The following is a 24,981-nucleotide window of genomic DNA, read 5'->3' on the forward strand; positions in this document are numbered from 1 at the left end:
AACTTTTTGCACAATAAAATTACTTTTGTAAAAAGAATGTATTTTTTCTGTCGCCAGAGGTGTATTTTAATTTTTTTGTCGACGGAGGTGTATGAGGGCTTGTTTTTTGCAGGACGAGCTATAGTTTTTATAGGTACCATTTTTGGTTACGTGCGACTTTTTGATCACTTTTTATTCTAATATTTGTAGGGCAAAGTGACCAAAAAACAGAAACTCTGGTAAAGTTTTTTACGTTTTTTTTTTACGCTGTTCACCACGTGCAATAAATAATATAATATTTTGATACCTCAGGTCGTTACGGTCGTGGCGATACCAAATACATATGGTTTATTATTATTTTTCAATAATCAAGGACTTGATAAGAGTAAAAGGGGGATTGTGTTTTATTTGATTACTTGAAACTTTTATTGTTTTCAAACTTTTATTTTTTGCACTTTTTTTTACACTTTTTTACACTTTTCTTCAAGTCCCACTAGGGGACTTGAAGGTCCAACGGTCAGATTTTTTTTTTTCTAATACATTGCACTACCTATGTAGTGCAATGTATTAGATCTGTCAGTCATTCACTGACAGCAAGCCGATTAGGCTTCGCCTCCCGGCGGGGCCTAAATCGGCTTCCGTAATGGCAGAGCAGGAGACCATTGTGTCTCCTGTTGCCATAACAGCAGTCGCCAGTCCCGATTGCCTCTCAGGGCTGGCGATCTGCTAGTAACCGCTACGATGCAGCAATCGCTTTCGATTGCTGCATCGAAGGGGTTAATGGCAGGGATCGGAGCTAGCTCCGGTTCCTGCCGTTACAGGTGGATGTCAGCTGTACAGTACAGCTGACTTCCACCGCTGATGACGACGGATCAGCTCCTGACCCGGCGGCATCTTGCCGGCAACTACGGAAGCCGATCAGGCTCCGTCGCCGGGCGGATCTTGACCGGCTTCGGTGCTAGGCAGACCGGGAGGCCAGTATTAGGCCTCCGGTTGCCATTGCAGCCACCGGAACCCCGGCAATTTCATTGCTGGGGCTCCGATGAGCTGCAAACACCTTAAGGGGTTAATGGCGGGGATCGAAGCTAATTTCGGTCCCCGCCGTTACAGTCGGATGTCCGCTGTAAGATACAGCTGAGATCCGACGATGATGGCACCGACTCAGCTTCTGAGCCGGTGCCAAACATTTGACGTAAATGTACGGCATTTTGCGGGAAGTCAATGCTTTCCATGACGTACATTTACGTCAAATGTCGGGAAGGGGTTAATGCCTTTTCTTCTGTTTAGGCTCTGTTCCTGTTTTGGGTTGCATATCACGCACCCTATTTGCATGCTACGCCATTGAATTAATATTTATCCCCTGAGCCTGCTGTATATTACTGTATATAATATACACAGTATAATGCCCCTACAACTGCCCGCCTCACCAATTAATGCCCCTATAGTTGCCCTCCACAGTATAATGCCCCACACAGTATAATGCTGCCCATAACTGTCCTCTACACCGTATAATGCCCCATAACCCCCCCACCCCCACAGTATAATGCCCTATAGCTGCCTCTACGTAATATAATGCTCCCATAACTGACTTCCACACAGTATAATGCACCCATAGCTGCACCCCACACAGTATAAAGTCCCCTATAGCTGCCCCCACACAGTATAAAGTCCCCCATAGCTGCCCCCACACAGTATAAAGTCCCCCATAGCTGCACCCCACACAGTATAAAGTCCCCCATAGCTGCCCCCACACAGTATAAAGTCCCCCATAGCTGCACCCCACACAGTATAAGGTCCCCCATAGCTGCCCCCACACAGTATAAAGTCCCCCATAGCTGCCCCCACACAGTATAAAGTCCCCCATAGCTGCCCCCACACAGTATAAAGTCCCCCATAGCTGCCCCCACACAGTATAAAGTCCCCCATAGCTGCCCCCACACAGTATAAAGTCCCCCATAGCTGCCCCCACACAGTATAAAGTCCCCCATAGCTGCACCCCACACAGTATAAAGTCCCCCATAGCTGCCCCACACACTTTATAATGCCCCCACAGCTGCCCCCAATATTGCCTGATAAAAATAATAAAATACATTCTCCTCTAACCCCGTTCCAACGATGAGTGGAGGAGATCCCTCTGCTTCTCTGGTCTGTATGGCACAGCGTCGACAGGCGCAATTACGTCACTGCCTCGCGTCCGGGGACAAATAGTAAATGGTAGAGCAGAGACCTTATGGCCCCCTGCTCTACCATTAGGTTCAACTGTATCTACATCCTGAAAATTCAGACACAGTTTAAACCGGAATAAAATAATTGATAAATCCGAAATTTGCAAGATGACGTCGATTAATTGCGCTGAATTTCGATTTCGATTATTTTTCAATTAATTGCCCAGCCTTAATACAATGCATTCCGAAAGTCTTAAGATCCTTTCAATTTTTTCACATTATGTTATGTTAAGGCCCTGCGCTAAAATTAAAAAAAAAAATCACGTTTTTCCCCATCATTCTGCACTCAATACCCCATAATGACAAAGTGAAAATAGAAAATTAGAAATCTTTGCTAATTTATTGAAAAGGAGAAACTAAAATATTGCATTGACATAAGTATTCAGACCCTTTACTCAGTACTTAGTTATAGCTCCTTTGGCAGTGATAACAGCCTCCAGTCTTCTTGGGTAGGATGCCACAAGGTTTGCACACCTGGATTTGGGGATTTTCTGCCATTCTTCTCTGCTGATTCTCTCAATCTCTGTCAGGTTGGATGGGGACATTTACAGGTCTCTCCAGACATGTTAGATTAGGCTCAGGTTAGGGTTCTGGCTGGGACACTCAAGGACATTCACAGAGTTGTCCCTAAGCCACTCCTGTGTTGTCTTGGCTGTGTTCTTAGGGTCATTGTGTTGGAAGATGAACCTTCGTCCCAGTCTGAGGTCCAGTGCACTCTGGACTAGGTTTTCATTAAGAATATCTCTGTACTTTGCTCCAGTCATCTTTCCTACAACCCTGGCCAGTCTCCCTGTTACAGGCGCTGAAAAGCACCCCCACAGCATGATGCTGCCACCACCATTCACTGTAGGGATGGTATTGGACAGGTGATGAGCAGTGCCTGTTTTCCTCCAGACAAGATGCTTAGAATTGAGGCCAAAAAGTTCAATCTGGGTTTCATTAGACCACAGAATCTTGTTTCTCAGTCTGAGAGACAGTTAGGGGCTTTTTTGAAAACTGCAGGTGGGCTTTCTCTGGCCACTCTGCCATAAAGCCCAGATTGGTGGAGTGCTGCAGTGATGGTTGACCTTCTGGAAGTTTCTCCTATCTGCACACAGGTTCTTTGGAGCTCAGCCAGAGTGACCATTAGGTCCTTGGTCACGTCTCTTACGAAGGCCCTTCTCCCCCGATTACGTAGTTTTGTGGGGCAGCCAGCTCTACGAAGAGTCCTGGTTGTTCCAAACTTTTCCCATTTAAGAATTATGAAGGTCACTGTGATTTGGGAACTTTTAGTGCAGCAGATATTTTTTTTTTTGCCCTTCTCCAGATCTGGGCCTCCGCACAATCCTGTCTCTTAACTCTACAGGCAGTTCTTTCCTCCTCATGGCTTGGTTTTTGCTCAGATATGCATTGTCAGCTGTGAGTACTTATATAGACAGAGGTGTGTCTTTCCAAATCATGTCCAATTAAATTAATTTACCACAGGTGGACTCCAATCAAGGTGTATAAACATTTTTAAAGATGATCTAGAGAAATGGGTGGCCCCATGGCTTCATTTCAAGTGTCATAGCAAAGGGTCTGAATACTTATGTGTAATGCAGGGGTAGGGAGACAGACAGGGGAGCCCTAATCTACCCGCCACTCAGTCCCTGCCTACTTGCACGGCGCGTCCTAGGCGACGGCGTACAACTGGGCGACGGTCCCTACGCTCAATAAGTGAACGACAGACAAACAGACAAGGGTACACAGAAGGGAAATGGGACAGTTGCCCACAGCAACACCGTGAGCAACAAGTGTAGTGAACGAGCCGAGTCAAACCAGGAGTGTACGAGGTACCAAACGCAGAGCAGGAGAGTAGTCAGTAAAGCCAGGGTCAATTTGAAGCAGAGGTCAATAGTACTAGCAGGAGCAGCAAAGCTAGGAAACCAGACAGAATCATATGCAAAGGAAGAGCAGGAAATAAAGATATAAATAGACCGAGGGCGGGAGCTAGCTCCGTCTGGCCAGGCTGTGATAGGTTCTCCCACTCCTGAGCCTACCAGCCTGAGTGGTAGCAGATCGAGTCACTCTATCAGACCTAGGAGCAGATGCAGACTGATTAACCACGGGCGTCAACATAGAAGCTGTGTCTGGCAGATCCTTTACATTATGTCTATGCAAAATTAGAGTTTTTAATTTTTAATAAATTTGCAAAAATTTATAAAATTCTGTTTTCACTTTCTCATTATTGGGTATTGAGTGCAGAATGATGGGGAAAAACATTATTTTTTTTTTATTCTATCACAAGGCCTCAACATAATAAAATGTGAAAAAAGTGAAAGGGTCTGAAGACTTTCCGAATGCACTGTATAGATAACAGCACGCATACATAAATACACCACATATGTGGACAAGAGTCAAATGTAAATGAGAGGTATGCTGATGTATGTAGACCAGTAAAGTGGTGCGTTCCACCAAAGTTAAATCTATAAACCTGCAAATTATGAGACTAAACACCAAGGTTTTGAAAAAAATATCACAAAACGATATTGTTATACACATAGGACAAATGGATAAAGAGAGTCACACAATGGATCAGGTGACGTCGCCATAATGAAATACACTAGGTTTACATATGTCCATGGCTATAAACACTGTCTACGTATTAAAGTGCATAGTGCCAATATAATACAGGTAAATAGACAAATCCTAGTATGCAGATGTACAGTACTGTTCAAAAGTTTTAGGCAGTTGTGGAGAAATGCTGCAAAGTAAGAACGCTTTCAAAAATAGAGGTGTTAATAGTTTTTTTTTAATCAATTAACAAAATACAAAGGGAATGAACAGAAAAGAAATCTAAATCAAATCAATATTTGGTATGACCACCATTTGCCTTCCAAACAGCATGAAATCTTCTAGGTACACTTGCCCAAATTCATGGATTTTGTAGGATTACAGTCAGGTGTATGATTAACCAATTATACCAAACAGGTGATAATGATCATAATTTTCATATGTATGTTGAAACACAGTCATTAACTATAACAGAAACAGCTGTGTATGAGGCTTAAAACTGGGTCAGGAACAGCCAAACTCTGCTACAATGGTGAGGTTGTGGAAGACAGCTTCTTGTCACAGGTCCACCATGGCGAGACTAAGCACAGCAACAACACACAAGGTTATACTGCATCAGCAAGGTCTCTCCCAGGCAAAGATTTCAAAGCAGACTGGGGTTTCAAGATGTGCTGTTCAAGCTCTTTGAAAGAGGCACAAAGAAGCGGGCAATGTTGAGGACCGTAGACGCAGTAGTCTGCCAAGTAAAAAGTGCAGCAGATCAAAGACCCATCATGCTTACTTCCCTTCGAAATTGGAAGATGTCCAGCAGTGCCATCAGCAAAGAACTGGCAAAAACCAGTGGGGCCCAGGTACACACATCTACTGTTTGAGTGGCCAGAAGTGGTCTCCATGGAAGAATTGCGCCCAAAAAGCCATACATTCGACATGGAAACAGGGCCAAGTGACTCAACTATGCATGAAAGCATAGGAACTGGGGTGCAGAAAAATAGCAGCAGGTGCTCTGGTCTGATGAGTCAAAATTTTAAATATTTGTCTGTAACAGAAGGCAGTTTGTTTGCAGAAGGGCTGGAGAGCGGTACAAGAATGAGTATCTGCAGGCAACAGTGAAGCATGGTGGAGGTTCCTTGCAAGTTTGAGGCTGCAAATGGAGTTGGGGATTTGGTCAGGATTTTATCCTCAATGCTGAGAAGTACAGGCAGATACTTATCCATCATGCAATACCATCAGGGAGGCTTCTGATTAGCTACAAATTTATTCTGCAGCAGGACAATGACATTAACATACAGCCAATGTCATTAAGAACTATGTTCAGTGTAAAGAACAAGGAGCCCTGGAAGTGATGATATGGCCCCCGCAGAGCCCTGATCTCAACATCATCGAGCCTGTCTGGGATTACATGAAGAGTCAGAAGGATTTGAGGAAGCCTGCATCCACAGAAGATCTGTGGTTAGTTCTCCAAGATGTTTGGAACAACCTCCCTGCAGAGTTCCTTAAAAAACTGTGTGCAAGTGTACTTAGAAGAATTGATGCTGTTTCGAAGGCAAAGTGTGGTCACACCAAATATTGATTTGATTTAATTTCTCTTCTGTTCATTCACTTTGTACCTTGTTAATTGATAAAAAAAAACATATTAACACGTATTTTTTAAAGCATTCTTACCTTGCAGCATTTTTCCACATCTGCCTAAAACTTTTGCACCGTACTGTATATCGTGGACAAGCTGTCCTACAGTATTGCTAGGCAAATATGGACAGAAAAGGTATAAGCCATCTACGCGAAACGCGCGTCGGGGTCCCTCCGTACTCGGGAAGTCACTGAACCATAGGAACTATATGGGTTAGTAGCACTATAGGTTTTTACCTTATACCTTTTCTACTTACCTTTCCTCTTGTGGCTTTACTTGCTGGGAAGAAATATCTTGCTTGATGTGGGCTTATGTAAACTATTTATCGTCATTTTTTGAGTTCAGCATTTAATCATTTACCTACAATGCTACTATGAGTCTGGATGAATATATGACTTAATCTCACTTACATTTTTTATATTCTGGCGTCTTGCCTTTATTTGATATTCAATCACATTGAACTGACAATATGTTTGTTTGAGCCCTTGCTTGTTTGATTTAACGATCTCCTTCTTCCCGGAGCTGCATTTATAAGAGGTATTTCCTCTATGTTCGTTTTTGCCACTTGGGAGGTGTACAGGTCTTGGATTTTGTAGTCTAATTTTAAATTGTATGTAATTTGTACTGTCCTAATAAAGTTTATTTTTCTATGCCATTGGCAAATTTATCCTAATAGTTTATGACTCCTTTGTTCTCAGTGTTTTCTATAGTTAATTTGGAGTCTCTATTCCCACAGTAGGGGGGCCTGAATCCGCACTTGCTGGTGGTCTAACCCTGATAACCATTTTCCTGTTGAGACATATGTTTGATACCCTATCTCGTATTGCAGCAGATCAGCGCTGCAATGTAGATTACAGTAACGTTTTTTTTTTTTAAAAAAACGAGCATTTTTGGCCAAGTTATGACCATTTTTATATTTATGCAAATGAGCCTTTCTTATGGACAACTGGGCGTGTATTGTGTGTGTACATCTGGGCGTTTTTACTTGTTTTACTAGCTGGGCGTTGTGAATAGAAGTGTATGATGCTGACGAATCAGCATCATCCCCTTCTCTTCGTTACAACCCAGCTTCTGGCAGTTCACAGACACACAGCGTGTGTAAAACTTTTGATGTGTCGTAGTGACATGTCAGAGGTTTTGATTGGTTGGGTCCGGGTGCTGAGACCCCCAGGATCAGTGCAACGAAGGGGCAGAAGCGCTCAGATGAGAGCAGTGCCCCTTCGGCTGTATTGGTATAACTTCGGCTCCCTCGGACTCTTCTTGGAGAAGTTGGGCTAGCTGAAGACAGGCTCATAGAAGAGCCAAATTTATACCATTACAACTGAAGAGGGGCACTACGCTTGGCTGAGCGTTCTGCCCCTTCATTTCAGTGATCAGTGGGGGTCTCAGCACCCGGCCCCCTTCAGATGTCACTATGAAATGTCAAAAGTTTTATGAAATAACAGTTACTCTTTAATTAAAGGCTGGCCCCAAGTGGTTCTAATCAATAAAAAGGGCATTAAAATGGGCAGACTGCAACTTTTTACTGATTTGAATAAGTAACTGGTGTTTTCAAAGGGTTAAATAGCTTTGGGCCACTGATCTCAAACTGCCAAAGCACAGAAAGGAATGCTCCGCATTTGAGTATAGGCTGGTATAGTATTGAGCTAGCATAAAATGGTTCTGGGCATAAAAGCTGTCATCAAAGTTGGCATACGGACACTTTTTACTGATTTGAATAAGTAATGGATGTTTTTAAAGGGTTGAAACCGGTTTAGTCACTGATCTGACGCTGCGGACACAGAGAGGAATGCGCTGCATTCAATTCAGTAGAATCCAGGCTTGTCCAAAGTTGTTTTGGGCATAAAAGTTGTCAGATGGCCACTTTTTACTGAAATAAATAACTAGTGTTTTCAAATGGATATTTGACATTGGGCCACTAATCTAACACACAGCTAGAGACGCCCTGCATCAAATTCAGTCAATTCCAGGCTGGCCCAGTGGTCCTGGGTATGGCATCAAAGCTAGATCGCCATATTTGACATGCCTATGTGTGGCGGCAGCGTGAGATCAGTGGCCCAAAGTCATTTTACCCTTTGAAAACCCAAGTTACTTATTTCAATCAGTAAAAAGTTACCATGTTACCAATTTAATGCCAGTTTTTATACCCAGAACTACTTTGGGCCAGCCTGGACTCAACTGAATTTAATGCAGAACATCCCTCTGTGCCAGCAGTGTGATCTCAGATGCCCGAAGGCATTTAACTCTTAAAGTCACACTCTTGGTTGCCCACTTTTGTGCCAATTATTTGTTTCTAGGCTCCTTCCAACCTTATTCTCCTCAAGGTACCTCAGTTTATTACTAAGATAAGATCTCCATAGTTACTGTGAATTTGAAACTAGTGAGTAAAAATCCATCTTTAGCTTCGTTGTACACCAGTAAAATATAAAACGTATGTGATTGCTCATAAGTATAGAGCTTGATGGGCTATGGGTAGCGCCGCGTGGAGTATCGGTTACACTGGAATAGAGAGAAGCTGTGCAGCCCGGCCAGCAGCATGCAGCGCCTCAGTTCTTCCGGGGAAGTCGCCGCTGCTGCGGGGGATTGTGGGAGCCGCTCGATAAGTCCAGGCGAGACATGCAGCTGATATCAGCCAATAGGGAGTGAGAAGATGGGAGGGGCAGGTGGTGCAGCGGAGGGAACTGAACGATAGATGTGGTAAAATGTCTCTGGAGAATCTCCTCCTGGTCGCGGAGTTATTCCTTGCGACGGAACAAGCCGGTCAGAGCCTGGAGCCAAGTACATTGCAACGGTAATACGAGGCTGATACCGCACGTGTCACACATAGAACAACGTGCAGTGGATGGGTTCCGTATGAATGCCCTGCAGATCATACACGATGCTGGAACATCACCCCCTGGCATGAAGGTGCCCACACTCCGGGATTATCACGCAACCACCACTTGTGATAATTGTTGTGCATCACTCTCGGCCTCCATGTATTATTATATACCGTGCAGGGGCAGTATCCTGCATGCATATCATATAATCTTATTGCACAAAGGCTGCATGCTGCAGAGGATTGTGGGAGCTGGAAGTCATTTCTCTAGGGGAGATGCTAGTGATTGATGTCTCAAACAGCCAATAGGAAGTAAAAGGGAGAAGAGCAATGTCTACCCAACAACGTGGCCCTAGGTAAATGTATTATGGCTTGTATCATTGCTGTAGTGCAGGAACACGTGTATGTGGGTATATATATACAGGATACAGTGATTGATGTATATAAAATCCACCAGAAAGTATAACATTTAAAGTTGTGTTATGATATAAAAGAGGGGCAGTTTTGCATCTGTGGCGCGCAGTGTGATTGAAGACGACTACATACGGCCTGCTGCACTGCGACCATCATCTTCACAATTATATATATGTATTGGACCACGGTAAAGCGCCGTTTTACTCGCAACCATGTGTGGCCAATAACCGGCTATTTGACCGCCGCGCTGAACATAATGCCGGCGTGATTGTTGGATGCCTTGGGGCCCCCGTGTGGCCTTACCCTTACTTATAAGTCAATGAGTCATTTTCTGCTGGACCGTATGTCCATGTGGCTGCTGTAAGGAAATCTCTGAACTGCTGTTCACAGCTCAGAGCAAGATGGCAGTCCCAATAATCGTGTGTAGATAATAAAATACGTATAACCGCAAAATTTAAAAAAGCTGAAAAAAAATATATTTTGTTACTGTTTCAGTATGTACTTTTAATTGGTACAAAATAAATAAGGCGATACATTCACTTTTTGGCTTTGTTGACATCATCCTCTGTCGCAGATTCCATCACATTTAATGGAAAAAATAGCGTAGCATGCGGCTCTATTTTGTCCGGTATAATGATGAACACCATGACCGAATGTGACCGACCCCATAAGTCAGGGGTCTCAAACTCGGCCGGGTAAGTGGGCTGCATATAGAAAAAATGGGAAGTTGACGGGCCGCATTACTTTCAAATTTGATACAATACAAAATTATTGTTAATCAATTAGTTATTTGAACTACTATAACACTATATTACTATAATAATAATACTACATTACTATAATAATAGCGCTAGGTTTAAAATTTGAGATATTTCTCCACGTGCTTATTTCAACAATCCAGCTTTCCAGTTTAAGTGTCGCTAAATGCAGTCCGGCGGCTCAGTTAGCACACATGTCAAGATTGGGTAGCCCCTTTTTAGATGCTGCCGCAGTGCCCTCTGTGGATGCTGCCGCAGTGCCCTCTGGATGCTGCCGCAGTGCCCTCTGTGGATGCTGCCGCAGTGCCCTCTGTGGATAATGCAACACACCCCACAGTGCCCTCTGATGATAAGGCCACAGTGCCCTCTGATGATAAGGCCACAGTGCCCTCTGTAGATAAGGCCACAGTGCCCTCTGTAGATAAGGCCACAGTGCCCTCTGTAGATAAGGCCACAGTGCCCTCTGTAGATAATGCAACACACCCCTAGATAATGCCAGTGTCCTCTTCAGATACTGCCACACACCCACTTGTAGATAATGCCACAGTGCCCTCTGTAGAGGCTGCCACAGTGCCCTCTGTAAAGGCTGCCACAGTGCCCTCTGTAGAGGCTGCCACAGTGCCCTCTGTAGAGGCTGCCACAGTGCCCTCTGTAGAGGCTGCCACAGTGCCCTGTGTAGAGGCTGCCACAGTGCCCTCTGTAGAGGCTGCCCCAGTGCCCTCTGTAGAGGCTGCCCCAGTGCCCTCTGTAGAGGCTGCCCCAGTGATGTCAGGGGCTTGCCCAGAGCTGGAGTCCCGGAGCAGAGCCGCTTCTGGCACTCTGTCTGGGATTCCAGCTCTGCTCCTGACATCACTGTCCATATATGGACAGAGATGTCAGGGGCAACCCCAGAGCTGGAGTCCCAGGCAGAGGCTAGTAGGCTCTTCCTGGGACTCCAGCTGTGCTCCTGACATCATTGGGACTCCTGCTCTGGGGAAGCCCCTGACATCATTGTCGATGTATGGAAAGCGATGTCAGAGGCTTCCCCAGAGTCCCGGAGCAGAGCCGATAATAGCGCTCTGCCCGGGACTCCGCTCTGGGGAAGACCCTGACACACTGTTAGATAAATTAGAAAAAGGAGACACGGCGCCACAAATGAGAATCTGATATGTTATCAGAAAATTGTTGAATGCGATGATTCCGCTCACCTCGGGTGATGGACACCTTAAGGTGTCAGTAAGGCTTGGAAAGCTGCAGCCAGGTCCACATCACAGTCAAAGCAAGTTTGCTGTCAAATGTAGGTGCGATGTTGGTCCCGTTTTTCTTCAAATTCAATCGCACCTGACACACTGTGGAATTCCCTGACATCGCTGCCCATATATGGACAGTGTGTCAGGGTCTTCCCCAGAGCGGAGTCCCGGGCAGAGCGCTAGTATCGGCTCTGCTCCGGGACTCTGTGGAATTCCCTGACATCGCTGCCCATATATGGACAGAGTCCCGGAGCAGAGCCGATACTAGCGCTCTGCCCGGGACTCCGCTCTGGGGAAGACCCTGACACACTGTCCATATATGGGCAGATATGTCAGGGAATTCCACAGAGTCCCGGAGCAGAGCCGACACCAGCGCTCTGCTCGGGACTCCGGCTCTGGGGAAGCCCCAGACATCGCTGTTCATATGTGGTCAGCGATGTCAGGGAATTCCACAGAGTCCAGGAGCAGAGCCGACACCAGCGCTCTACTCCTCTCTGGGCAAGACCCTGACACACTGTCCATATATGGGCAGCGATGTCAGGGAATTCCACAGAGTCCCGGAGCAGAGCCGACACCAGCGCTCTGCTCGGGACTCCGGCTCTGGGGAAGCCCCAGACATCGCTGTTCATATGTGGACAGCGATGTCAGGGAATTCCACAGAGTCCCGGAGCAGAGCCGACACCAGTGCTCTGCTCTGGGCAAGACCCTGACACACTGTCCATATATGGGCAGCGATGTCAGGGATTTCCACAAAGTCCCGGAGCAGAGCCGACACCAGCGCTCTGCCCGGGACTCCGGCTCTGGGGAAGCCCCAGACATCGCTGTTCATATGTGGACAGCGATGTCAGGGAATTCCAGAGTCTCGGAGCAGAGCCGATACTAGCGGCTCTGTGTCCCGCGGGCCGCAGATGACAGCCCCAGGGGGTCTCAATGGGGGTCTGTCAGGCGCCTTTAGTTTCTCTTGCGCAACGGATCCGGCACTCCATCAATTTACTTGTTCTATGACAGGGCAGAACAACAGAACGTTGGTGTGAACAGAGCCTTAGGGGAAGGAAAACATGATCTGGCAAAGTCTGACTGTCCTAAGCTTGTTTTGGAGAAGCTGCACGGCTTGTAGATAGTGTTACCTTGGTGACACATCCCATTTTCTGTTGTCATGGATTTAGATTTTTCCACCCTCAGAAATGCTAATCTCTTACTGTGATTGTGGGTTTTCAGTCTGCTCGGCCCAATATATAAGCAGAGGACCATCCTTTCTTTTGGGCTTAATCTGAACTGAGCAAAGAAGAATTTTTCTTTCTGTTTTGGTGGTCCTGGTGTGTGGGGTTACTATGTTTTGATAAAATTATTTCAGAACAGAACTGTGGATAAATCCCATTTGGGTCCGTACTCTATCGTCATTTCACATCTTTCGACTGCGTTCAGATACTTTTATCCTACAATTTCTCTTTACTTTTTTACTTAGTAGCCAACGGAGTATAAAGTGGTGCTGGTCAGTGTTTCAATAAACACATTAAGAGAACCTATCGGTGCTGAGGAAAACCCAATAAGTGATAGAAGATTAAATTAAAAGGATTATTTCCGATTTTTATCATTAGCAAAACAGAAACCGAGTTCTCCTTCCTCACTGTAGCCGAGTTCTCCTTCCTCACTGTAGCCGAGTTCTCCTTCCTCACTGTAGCCGAGTTCTCCTTCCTCACTGTAGCCGAGTTCTCCTTCCTCACTGTAGCCGAGTTCTCCTTCCTCACTGTAGCCGAGTTCGGTCCAAATATCACGAGATTCTGGCTACTGTGAGATTTTCTACTTTTCTGGGAGTACCAAATGTGGAGGAATGGGATGAATTCAAATCAGCATCTGAATGGTAAAATTGAGATTTCATCAATTTGCCTTTTTCACTGGTCGAAAGAATACAATGAATCAACCTATTTTTCTTTATAAATTCATTAAAAGTTAATCTCAAACCTGGTAAAATAGTTTGCCAATGCATCCGTGAGACGTTTTAAGCCATGCCTCAGCCTGCACGGGAACGACCATACACCTCCCAGGAACACTGATTTTTGTTTTATTTGCAGAAGACCGCCCCTTTTGAGTTCTGGTTGGGAGGAATGCTAATATGTGTCAAATCGAAGGAAACATTTTCCCACCTGTAGCCAGGAGCTTGGGGGGATGGTAATGCAGATAGGGCATGTCATTGAGGGGTTATAGGTGAGTCTATAATTAGGAAGACGGATAGAATATTTGTTGCCAGGGCCACCTCAACCAAATGTTCTGCTGTCTCCCTGGTGCCAGTGTTCACCATGTGGTGGAACGGATGGATAAACTACTGGGAGGGGCTGGTGATGATCCATCTCTTATGGTCCATGTGGGAGCCTTAAGAATAATTTTAAAGGACTAAGCTACAACCTGAAGTCAAGGACCTCCAAGGTTGTATTCTCTGGAATACTGCCTGTGCCATGCACATCACAGGAAAGACAGCGGGAGCTCAGGGAGTTAAATGCGTGTCAGGTTGAAGAGGTCTTGTGATGCTAAAACAAAGGAAACATCCCAAAAAAGGACAACATTATGGAAACTATACATAGAATTAATCTAGGGGTGTAGTGAGCATTTTGACCCAACCGGTGTGAAAAATTGAATTTTTTCCAATAAGATGTAGTTTTAGCTAAAAATAAATTTATTTCTACGAAGAATAAAGGTGAAGCCTTACATTTGTAAAGCAATTTCTTCCGAGTACGAAAATACCCCATATGTGTTCATAAACTGCTATTTGGACACACGGTAGAGCCCAAAAGGGAAGGAGGGCCATTTGGCTTTTGGAGCACAGATTTTGTTGGATTGGTTTCTCAGGACCATTTCGCTTTTGCAAAGCCCCTAAAGTACCAGTACAGTGGAAACTCCCAAAAAGTGATTCCATTTGGGAAACTACACCCCTTGAGCAATTTATGTAGAGATGTAGTGAGCATTTGGACCCCACAGGTGTTTAATATATTTTATTACAATTGGGCAGTAATTATGATTTTTCTTTAATTTTTTTCCAAATAAGACGTAGTTTTAGCTCAAAAGATTTAATTTTCTAAATAAATAAAGGAGAAAAAGCACTCCAACATTTGTAAAGCAACTTCTCCAGAGTAAGGAAATACCCCATATCTGATCAAAACTGGTGTTTGGGCACATGGCAGGGCTCAGGAGGGACGGAGCGCCATGTGGCTTTTGTATCACAGATATTGCTGGATTAGTTTCTGGGCGCCTAGTCATATTTGCAAAGACCCTGAGGTACGAGTACAGTGGAAAACACCAGAGAAGTGTGGAAACTACACCCACAAGGAATTCATCTAGGGGTATAGTGAGCATTTTGACCTCACAGGTTTTTTCTGAATTTATTAGAATGGGACCGTGAAAATTAGAAATTAATTTTTTTTCCCAATAAGATCTAGTTTAAGCTAACAAGTTTTAATTTTCACAAGGAATAAGGAAGAAAAAGCACCCAAAAATTTGTAACGCAATTTCTTCTGAGTTTTACAATACCTCATATGTAGTCGTAAGCTGCTGTTTCGGCACACGGCAGGGCTCAGAAGGAAAGGGGCGCCATTTGGATTTTGGTGCAGATTATGCTGGGTTGGTTTTTGGACGCCATGTCGCATTCGCAAAGCCCCTGTGGGACCAAAACAGTTAGAAACCCCCAGAAATGACCTCATTTTGGAAACTACACCGTTAAGGTATTCACCTAGGGGTGTAGTGAGCTTGTTAACCCCACAGGTGTTTATCAGACAATTGTGTGCAGTGTATGTTGAAGTGTGAAAATGAAAATTTTTCCATAGATATGCCAATTCAGGGTCCATTATGTTGTGTCCACCATGAAAAGACAGCTCTGTAGTTATTATGCTGTATATCCCAGATTTAGAAACACGATTTACGATGTATTGGTTCACAATTGCAGGGCTCTATTATAAAATAATAAGGGAAACCCCTGAGAAGTGACACCGTTTTCGAAACTACACCCCTCAAGGCATTTATTAAAATTACGTTAGGGCATAATAAGGTGGTATAATAATGGGGTAAAAAAATAATAAAATTATCCATGGATGGTTGTAACGCTTTGAAGCAATCCTCTATGCACAGGCCAGTGTTGCACTAAGTGGTGTCCTTTCTTATCGCCCTTTTGGTACACACTCTGTACCTTTTGTAATTTGGTGAATTTTTACTGGAAAAGTGTTGTCCTGGTATAATACGGGCACCCTCACTTCCAGCAGATATATTTGAGTCCTCCCCTTCCTGGTTTCCTGATATTAGTATCCTGATACTTGATACCAAAACGATACTTTGCCAACAATAATAATAATAAAAAAGTTCTTACATTTTCTGATGTGAGGCACATGGTGCGATGAATTTTGAACCTCCATGTGCCTCATGTTAATAGTAATTAACCACATTATGTTCCTCAAAGTCATAATGGACAACATTGGGTTAATGTGTGAGGTGCATGATGGCGTTAATTGGTATTAATGTGAGGCACATGGAGGTTCATAATACCTCGTGCCTCACATTAATAAGTGAAAGAAAGCAGTTTTTATTTTATAACAGCGTAAATATCATAAATTACGCTATTTATTTTTGTTATTACGGTCGCGACTATACCGAATGTGTATAGTTTATGTATTGAAACAGGAAATATGGTTAGACAGCGCTGGGGTTCTTCAATGGACTCTGGGCTGTCTGCCCATAAATGGTATGTCCCTCGATCGCGTCACAGGGATTCCCTGTGACGTTATCCAATTGGCATCCCCCCCCATCTCGTTTCTCTGATCTCCGTTAGAGCGGGGCTGCGGCTGTGTAATACAGCCATTGCCCTGTTCCTGACAATAAGGCCAGATTCAAATGAGCGTGTCCGTTTTGCGCGGGCAAAAAACGCTGCGTTTTGCACGCGCAAAAGGTCCGTGTGGCATCAGCATATGGCAACATGATGACACTGTTTTTATGCTTACAAACAGAAAAGCATGTGGTGCTTTTTTGTTTTCATTCATAGTTTTGACTACTGTAGCGTGCATCACGCGCGGCACCCGGAAGTACTTTCGTGTGGCGTGCGTGATTTTCACGCACCCATTGACTTTAATGGGTGCGTGATGCGTTAAAAACGCACAAATATAGGACATGACGTGAGTTTTACGCACCGGACATACTCTGCGTGAAAATCACGGACTGCCTGAACGGCCCCATGGACTAACATAGGTCCGTGCGACGCGCGTGAAAATCATGCGCGTAGCACGGACGTATTATACGTTCGTCTGAATAAGCCCTAAGTGTATGCGCGCGATCAGCATAAGGTGATGCGGCCGGCGCTGCACTAATGAGCAGCGGTGCAGGCACTGAAGACAGAACATGAGGGTGTTTTGTAGTGCGCCCGTCATGTTCTGTCTTCAGTGCCGGCAATCATTAGTGCAGCGCTGGTCGCATCACGTCATGCTGACCATGCGCACACTTGTCAGGACTCAGGAGCGGGGCAATGTCTGTATCACACAGCTGCAGCCCCGCTCTAACAACATTCATGTGTTACTATACTGTAACACACATCTTAGTATCGAAATACATGAAATAACGGTATTGAACCTAGGGATGTCACGATACCAGAATTTGGACTTCGATACCGATACTTAGTTTAGTATTGCGATTTCGATACCAATTAGATACTTTGCCAACAGTAATAAAAAAAAAAAAGTTCTTCCATTTTCTGATGTGAGGCGCGAGGTGTGATGATGAATTTAACCTTTTCGTGCCTCACATTAATAGTAATTAACCCCATCATGTTTCTCAGTCATAATGGGTTAATATGTAAGGTACATGATGGGGTTAATTACTATTAATGTGAGGCACATGGAAGTTAAATTCATCACACCTTGTGCCTCACAATAAGTGATAGAAAGCAGTTTTTATTTAATTTTTTTACAGCGTACACATCATAAATGATGCTAAAAAAATTGTTGCGCAGGTTATTATGGCCACGCCAATATTGAATGTGTGAATATTTTATGTATTGAGACTTATTTTAATGTTTATTGTAAAAAAGGTGTATGTGTATTTTTTTCATTATTATTTCACATTACTTTATGTTTTTACTTTATTTTTTAAACTTTAATGTACTGGCATATATCTATATTACAGTACACTAGCCTGTGTACTGATAGTACACAGGCAGTTGTTAGGACATAGCTAAGTATGCCCTAACAGGAAATATGGTAGAACAGTCCTGGGGACCTTCAATGGACCCTCGGCTGTCTGCCCATATATGGTATGTCCCTCAATCGCGTCACAGGAATTCCCTGTGACACGATCCAAGGGGTATCTCCCCTTCTCATTTTCCCCTGAATGCTGCAGTCCGCTGTGATCACAGCATTCAGGGGAATAACGGCGGAGATGAGAGGTTTCTCTGATCTCCACTGTTAGAGCGGGGCTGCGGCTGTGTAATAGTCATTGCCCCGCTCCTGACAGGAAGTGCGTGCTCGGTCAGCATGAGGAAAATGAATAATAAGTGCCTGAAAATGTATATTGTATAGTTTGTCCTCCAGAACTGTGTCACTCAATTCTGGAACATAGTTTAGTTGTGATGCTTTTGATTAGTTTGTTTCCAGAATCTTGTTGATTCGGATATGTTGAGTTATTGTCCTTTTGTAGGTCATGAAAAATTTTGATCATCTTTTAATCTCTTACCCGTTCCACAGCTATTTGTATAAGAAAGGGGATATTTTCTTGTGTAATATATCTTCCATTTGTTTTTGTTTTTTTAACTGTCTCAAGGAATATTTAACTTGCATCTATGATGATTATTACAGTTGAGGTGAAGGTTTATATTCCAAATTGTGTTTTTTCTTATTTAATGTCTACTTTTATTTATTTCCAAAAAGAAAATATTTAGAACCGTGTTGTCATTGGGTGAGCTGTGACCAATTAGACAATTCCCTTGCAGTGGCATGTAAGTTCGTGTTCACACATGCATCGTGGTTCCCTTTTATAGCGGAAGCCATGGCGCACTGCTGGATTTGTCATATGACGGTTGCCACTGGCGCCCAGTGGACCCCATTGACTTATAATAGAGTCTGTCAAGTTCCATTGTGATGACTCACCAAATCTGATGGTACTGCCAACGGAGGCTCCGAATGGAGCTTCTGACAACAGTGTGAGAATGCCCTAATACACACATGTCAGAACCTGAGCACCCACGTGCCCTAATAGGGAATATGGAAATGAAACAACCACTTTAAGGAATGTGTGCGATCACTTTCATTCACATGTACACTACCATATTTTTGTATATTGCAGTCCAGAGGAAGAATCGTCTACATCCTCCAGTGACGAAGATGAGGAAGAGGATAAAACTGGAGATGAGTTACTAGGGAAGATTGTTTGTGTTTCCTTAAATATTGGAGACAAAAAGAAAGTCACTTGGATTCCAGCACTGGTAAGAGCTATTTATGTAATTCAATATTTTGTAAGACAATTTTTTTTATATATATATATATATATATATACACATATATATATATATATATATATATATATTTATATATATATATTATTTTTTTTAGCTGAAATGTCAACATTTCAGGTACCTCTCAGTATCAATTTTTCAGGTGATCACATGAGTCTCTTTGGTACAATATTGGACAGTGGTTCAAATTGAAATTTTCCCAATGTAGGTTTTATAGGTGTCAGGTAGCAATTTTTGCAGAATGGAGGAAGAGGAATCGGGGGATGTTGGCTCAAATAAGACTCCATTTTAGCCCCACTTAGGAGAGTCCATTTTTCTATTCCAATCATGGTTTAGTATTCATTGCTCATGGCTTATAATGAAGTTCCCAGAGTGGGACTTTAGAATAAAAGGTCAGATCCAAAGATAACACTTAAAGGGGTTTTCCAAGTTATTTAAAAAAATTGGCCAATGTAGGAGGGATGCAAAAAAAAAAAAAAGAGAGCTATTACTTACCTCACGGATCCCTGTCTTTCCGGTGCCGCCACTTCCGTTCCTCCCTGCCGCTGTTTATTCACATAGCTGCAGCGAAGACGTACCCGTATACCCATGTGATCGCTGCAGCCAAGTACTGGCCTCATCGATCCTGTGAAACCAGTGGCTGTAGCGATTGTGTGGGTATACAAACACATCTTCGATGCAGCTATGTCTATACACCGCGGCGGGGAGGAACGGATGCCGTGTTGCTGGAATGACAGGGATCCATGAGGTAAGTAATGGCTCTTTTTTTTTTCTTTTGCATCCCTCCTACCGTAGACAATTTTTTAAATAACTCGTAAAACCCCTTTAATGTTTAGACATTGCTACAAAGATTTTCAATTTGAAGGACTAAAAGCAATGGTATGACTGAGATATAGTCAGTTTGTAGACCATATCCAATGAAACACGGAAATTGATTTGTCTTTATTTAAAGGACTATGTTCATTTTAATAAAGTACTGAGATAAACTGGCGATAGAACCTTTGGCACTCCGATTGAGACAGGACACTATTCCGTGGAGTTTCTGTGGGAGGAAGGGAAGACAGAGTTGGGCTATATGCAGACGACCTAATTCTATTCATGGCAGACCCAGATATTTCCTTGCATAGGGCTACTCACCTCATGGGTAAGTTCGCTCCATTCTCGGGCCTACATATAAACTGGAGCAAATCTGCTTTGATGCCATTATGGGATTCGGACTGGCCCTCCATATATTGTAATTTGCGGGTGGTAGAGGATTTTAAATACCTGGGGATCTATATTACTAAACAAGCTAATAAATCTCACAAAAATATTTACCCCTGCTAGAATACACGGAATCCAAATGTAAACTATGGGGATCCTTGCCTTTATCTGTACCCGGACGTGTCAAGTTAATTAAAATGATACTTCTCCCGAAAGGGTTGTACCTCCTTGAACATGTCTCGGGTCGCATTCCTAAATCCTTTTTTTCCAAACTACAATCCTTATTAACTTAATTTATATGGGGGAAATCCAGACATAAATTAAGTGTGAGTATCTTACAAAGACCAAAAATACAGGGGGGTATGGCCCTTCCGGACTTTTACTTATACTTTTTAGCTGGCCAGCTCCGCTTTCTCCATGGATGGACATTACCTATCACTCCGGCTAGTATGGAATATTACCTAGCACATTATTTAAAGATGGGCACGTTGTGGCCGGTCTTGGAGAGACCAATCCTTTTTCCATGCCCTTTTGCTGTTGCTTCACAGGTTGGCCATTCAGGTTTGGAAAGCTACTAAAGAACTATCTCATTATCATGACCTTCATTCCACGATACCTCTGTGAGGGAACCCTATATTCCCACATCTCTCCCTTGTTGGAGGGGATATGTTTTGGGGTTCATATGGTGTTCAGACTCTCGGGGACCTGTACATCGATGGGAATCTTAGATCTTTCACACAAATACAAGAGTTATTTCATGTACCACGTACATCGTTTTATAGATATTTGCAGCTGAGGCATGCTATAGGCAGTCAGTTCCCTAATGCCTCGTGCCCCATGTCTGATTATCCCTTAATTGGAATTTTCATATCACAAGGGCCCAGGGGCATTATTTCAGCCTTATACACATATCTTTTGGGAAATAGATTGAAATCCACTCAATTAGCCTCCGAGATAAAGTGGAAAATACTTGTTCCCGGTATATACCTAGAGGATTGGGAGGAGGCACTGGCGTCCCCACTCTACGTCTCTCTTGCGGTTAACAATCGCATGACACAATTATACTTTTTACACTTATGTTACTTATTCCCAATTCGTCTGCATAAAAAGGGGAGAATCCCACACACTAGATGTCACAGATGCTCTAAAACACAAGCTGACTTCTGGCATATGGCTCTGGAGTGCTCATATATTAACTCAATTTGGAAAGAAATAACATCACAACTGACATCGGTACTGGGGATTCCGGTGCCGTTCACCCCTGAGGTGTGCCTTCTTGGTCTTTTAGATCAGTCGTTATGACCACATCACACTCAAATTTTTCTTAAGGAGTCTTTGTTCTTTGCCAGTAAAGCCATTGCACTCAGATGGATGGGTGATAAATTCACAACCTTAGGTCAATGGAAGAGACTCATCAACAGTCCAATTCCCTATGAGAGATTGGTATATTCCCATAGAGGTTGCCCCCAAAAATTCCAGAAGATATAGGGAGGGTGGATGGTGTCCCCCCTGGCTCTCTGTTCCCCGAGATCGCTGAGAGCAGGTCTCTCTTCTGATATTTGAGGTTCTAGGGGACACCAATAATGGGGTGTTTCGAGGGTCCCATCTTTGTGCAAGGTTATACAGAAGTAATCTGGAGGTCTAACATTTATGTCCATCACTCTATTAAGCATTCAATTTACGATGACATACTGTTAGATGCAAATATCACATGTGCGTTGTTCAGTTTAACTCTGTTAATCAACGACTGTGTATATCAAACTATATGCTTTATTCTGATCTCTAATGTGAGACCGTGAGTATTGTTTCTGGCATGACCGGATACGCAGTCTCTTGTTACTAATATTGATTTCATTATGTATTTGTACACATGATGTGATATTACTGCTTTTTATTGATGTACAAATTGTATTTCATTGGCTGTTTAATAAAATGAGTTTAAAAAAAAAGTACTGCGATAAAGAATTCTGAAACTTGACTTATTGGGTGTCTGATCAACATGCAGTTGTATACACTTCTAAATGGCAGTAGTAGGCCTCAGACATTTTCTTCAGCTAGTCTCTGTTCCCAGTGGCGTTTCTTTTCTCATTTTATAAAGGTTCTAGTGTTTTTAACGGCAAGAATAGCATAGAAAAGCAACCAAAAACAGCGGAACCTAGACTGAAATCTGGCCGACCCTATTATAAGTCAATGGGATCTGCCAGGATTCGTTATGATCTGTTTAAAAACAAGCCGTGATGGTAATGTGAATAGAGCCTTCGGAAAAAAGAGCATTGGTGCTCCTTTAATTATCAGTAGATGGAGGCATTGATTAAAAAAAATTGATTTTGAGGGGAAAAAAAAAGCATGCTTGTCTCCTTCCTCTCAGAATACTTTTTCTAGAAATTACATTTACTGTTTCTTCTGGATCTAATGCAAGTAAATGTGTTTTTCTCTAACAGGTAGTATCACCAGACTGCCGTGATGATATAGCTATAAAGAAGGATTTTATTCTGGTGCGCTCTTTTAAGGATGGCAAATTGTAAGTAGCGTTATCATTTCCTGTGTAACTAATGGATCGTGTATAAATTCTAACAAGTTTTCTCATTTTAACAGCTTTTCTGTGGTAAAGACTGATATCCGAGACATTGGTGATGTCTCCTTTAAAACTGACTGTATATTAAAGCCAGGTAAGAGCCGTTTGTATTTGCTGTTTTTTATATCAGGATATGTCATGAATGCCTAAGATGAGAATACCCCTTTACATCTTTTATAGTCTAGATAACATCGAGTTTCCCTTTTACACCAACATTGAACCCTTTTATTGCTAAAAAAATAGACTTTTATAAAAAATGATAGTCTTTATCAGTGGTTATCTTGTACAGGTAGCTTAGCTTGCTTTTCAATTCCACGTATTACCTGGTGATTGCATCCATGTATAAATACTTTCCTCCGGAAATCCAGTCTAAACAGTCTTCTGCTCATAGGTACATGTGATATGATGTCTGTGACTTCTGATCTCCGGAATGAAAGGGCTTTATAGATTAATTAAAACCCCTTTGGCACTGCTCAGAGATTTCTGCCAACGATTGAAATGGATCGTCCGTTAGAAAATTAAAATGGTTAGAATATGTTTCACATGTTCACTAACAGTAGTCTCTGAGCCGGGCCAATATAGATAGGGGTTTCGGAAGTATATGAAATATTTGAATTGATGTTTGTATTGTTAAGCTCTAGACTATGCTATGGAATTCATAAGAAACAAAACTGTACCCACTAATTGGAAGGCTGAGTTAAAGGAAGAAAGCTCAGGTAGTGAAACGGAAGACGAGGAGACCAAAGATGATCAAGCAGACAACAGTAGTGAAGACGAGGCAAGCGTTTGTTTATTTCTTACTTTTTTGTCTTTGCTAAAAATTACAGATTCTTTAATTGGTAATAATTATGCCATTGTATATTGGAATATTAATTTTCAGTCAAATAAAAAGTCTTGAACCCCTTGGCACATTTGGACAACAGTAAATATTCCCTGTCTATGCCCACTTGTAATGCTTACAGACCTAGATATAAAAAGATCATTAGAAAGATCTCTGTACTGTCCATTTATATTCCAAACTGAATAACCCCAAATATGGTGAAGGGTTACACACTATCCTTGACCAAGAGATAGGATATCTGCATAGTCCCTAGAAGTGGAGATGTGTGTTCACTGACCAATGCCATTGTCGGTCATTTAATAGAAAGGTGGATGGAGTACAACTAAACTTAAAAGCCACCCCAATTCTTTTACATTTTGTAAATAATATGGTACATGCCACCCTCTGGTTTTACATCTTACCCAGTGCCAGTTAGACAAAAATGGAGTGATGGGCAGAAAGCAAAACAACCCCCCTTGCTCTGCTCTACAGTGTGATTTCTTTAGCTACGCTCTACCGTTAGCACATTGTTATTTCTTTACCTATGTTCTACGGTTAGCAGTGTCATTTCTTTGGTAAACTAAAGCAATCTTTAGGGAATATTTAGATGTTGAGGTGTGGTTAAAATCAAATCAAAGAACCGCATCCAAAAACCTCATCCATTTTTACAGCGACTTAGTATGTTTTTTCGATGCGTTTGCATTTTTCACTGCAACCGCATAAAAAAGGCACCGAATCGTGGTAAAAAGGATCGAGGATTTTGGATGCTGTGTTTTTTACGTGGTTTCAATGGAACCTCAACTACAATTCCTGCATATACCTTTGGGCCAAATCTACATGGGTGAGCAGATTGAAATGACTGCACACCTGTTCATGGTCGCAGACAGCTGTATGCCAGGGTAAATAAATGAATAGAGCACTGGACTTTTTGTACAAGAAAGTTTAAAATTCTTCCCTGAAGTCTAATGAAAATTAAAATAGATGACAAAATACCTTAGCCGCTGATAATAGTATACACCTGATATATATCAATTTTGTAATTTACTTACTTTTAAAATGTAGTTTATCCTTGCAAATTCTGTGTGAAGTTACTGCCACCAGGTATCTCCCTTCCTGTAATCTGCTGTCCAATCCCTGTCGTCAAGCAAAATCTGTCTCTATTTACAGAGTAGAGGAGACGTACTGCAGGAAGTGGTGTATTGTCTCTTCACAGCCTGCCCATAGAAGTCTTTGGAGAGGGGAGGGGGAGCAGGTAGAGAGCCACAGACACACGGCCGATAGAAGTCTATGGAGTGGGGAAGGGGGAAGCGGGAGCAGGGAGAGA

The 24,981-nt window shown here is 42.9% G+C and overlaps 1 protein-coding gene across 3 annotated transcripts in view; it reads left to right on the forward strand.

The window, feature by feature from the left end:
- Positions 1-24,981, forward strand: part of ARID4B (AT-rich interaction domain 4B) — a 168,793-nt gene that overhangs the window by 100,704 nt on the left and 43,108 nt on the right. The window contains exons 1-5 of one of the 3 annotated variants that reach the window (XM_075862531.1): positions 9,006-9,154; positions 18,891-19,029; positions 22,704-22,783; positions 22,858-22,931; positions 23,473-23,615. In XM_075862531.1, coding sequence (XP_075718646.1) covers positions 9,066-9,154; positions 18,891-19,029; positions 22,704-22,783; positions 22,858-22,931; positions 23,473-23,615 — 525 coding nt within the window. In that variant the 5' untranslated portion in view covers positions 9,006-9,065. Of the gene's footprint in view, positions 1-9,005; positions 9,155-9,351; positions 9,538-18,890; positions 19,030-22,703; positions 22,784-22,857; positions 22,932-23,472; positions 23,616-24,981 lie in introns of those variants that run through there. The other 2 variants (XM_075862532.1, XM_075862529.1) reach the window with 2 other exon arrangements.

The sequence above is a fragment of the Rhinoderma darwinii genome, chromosome 4 (assembly GCF_050947455.1).
Source record: "Rhinoderma darwinii isolate aRhiDar2 chromosome 4, aRhiDar2.hap1, whole genome shotgun sequence".
Taxonomy (NCBI): Eukaryota; Metazoa; Chordata; class Amphibia; order Anura; family Rhinodermatidae; genus Rhinoderma; species Rhinoderma darwinii.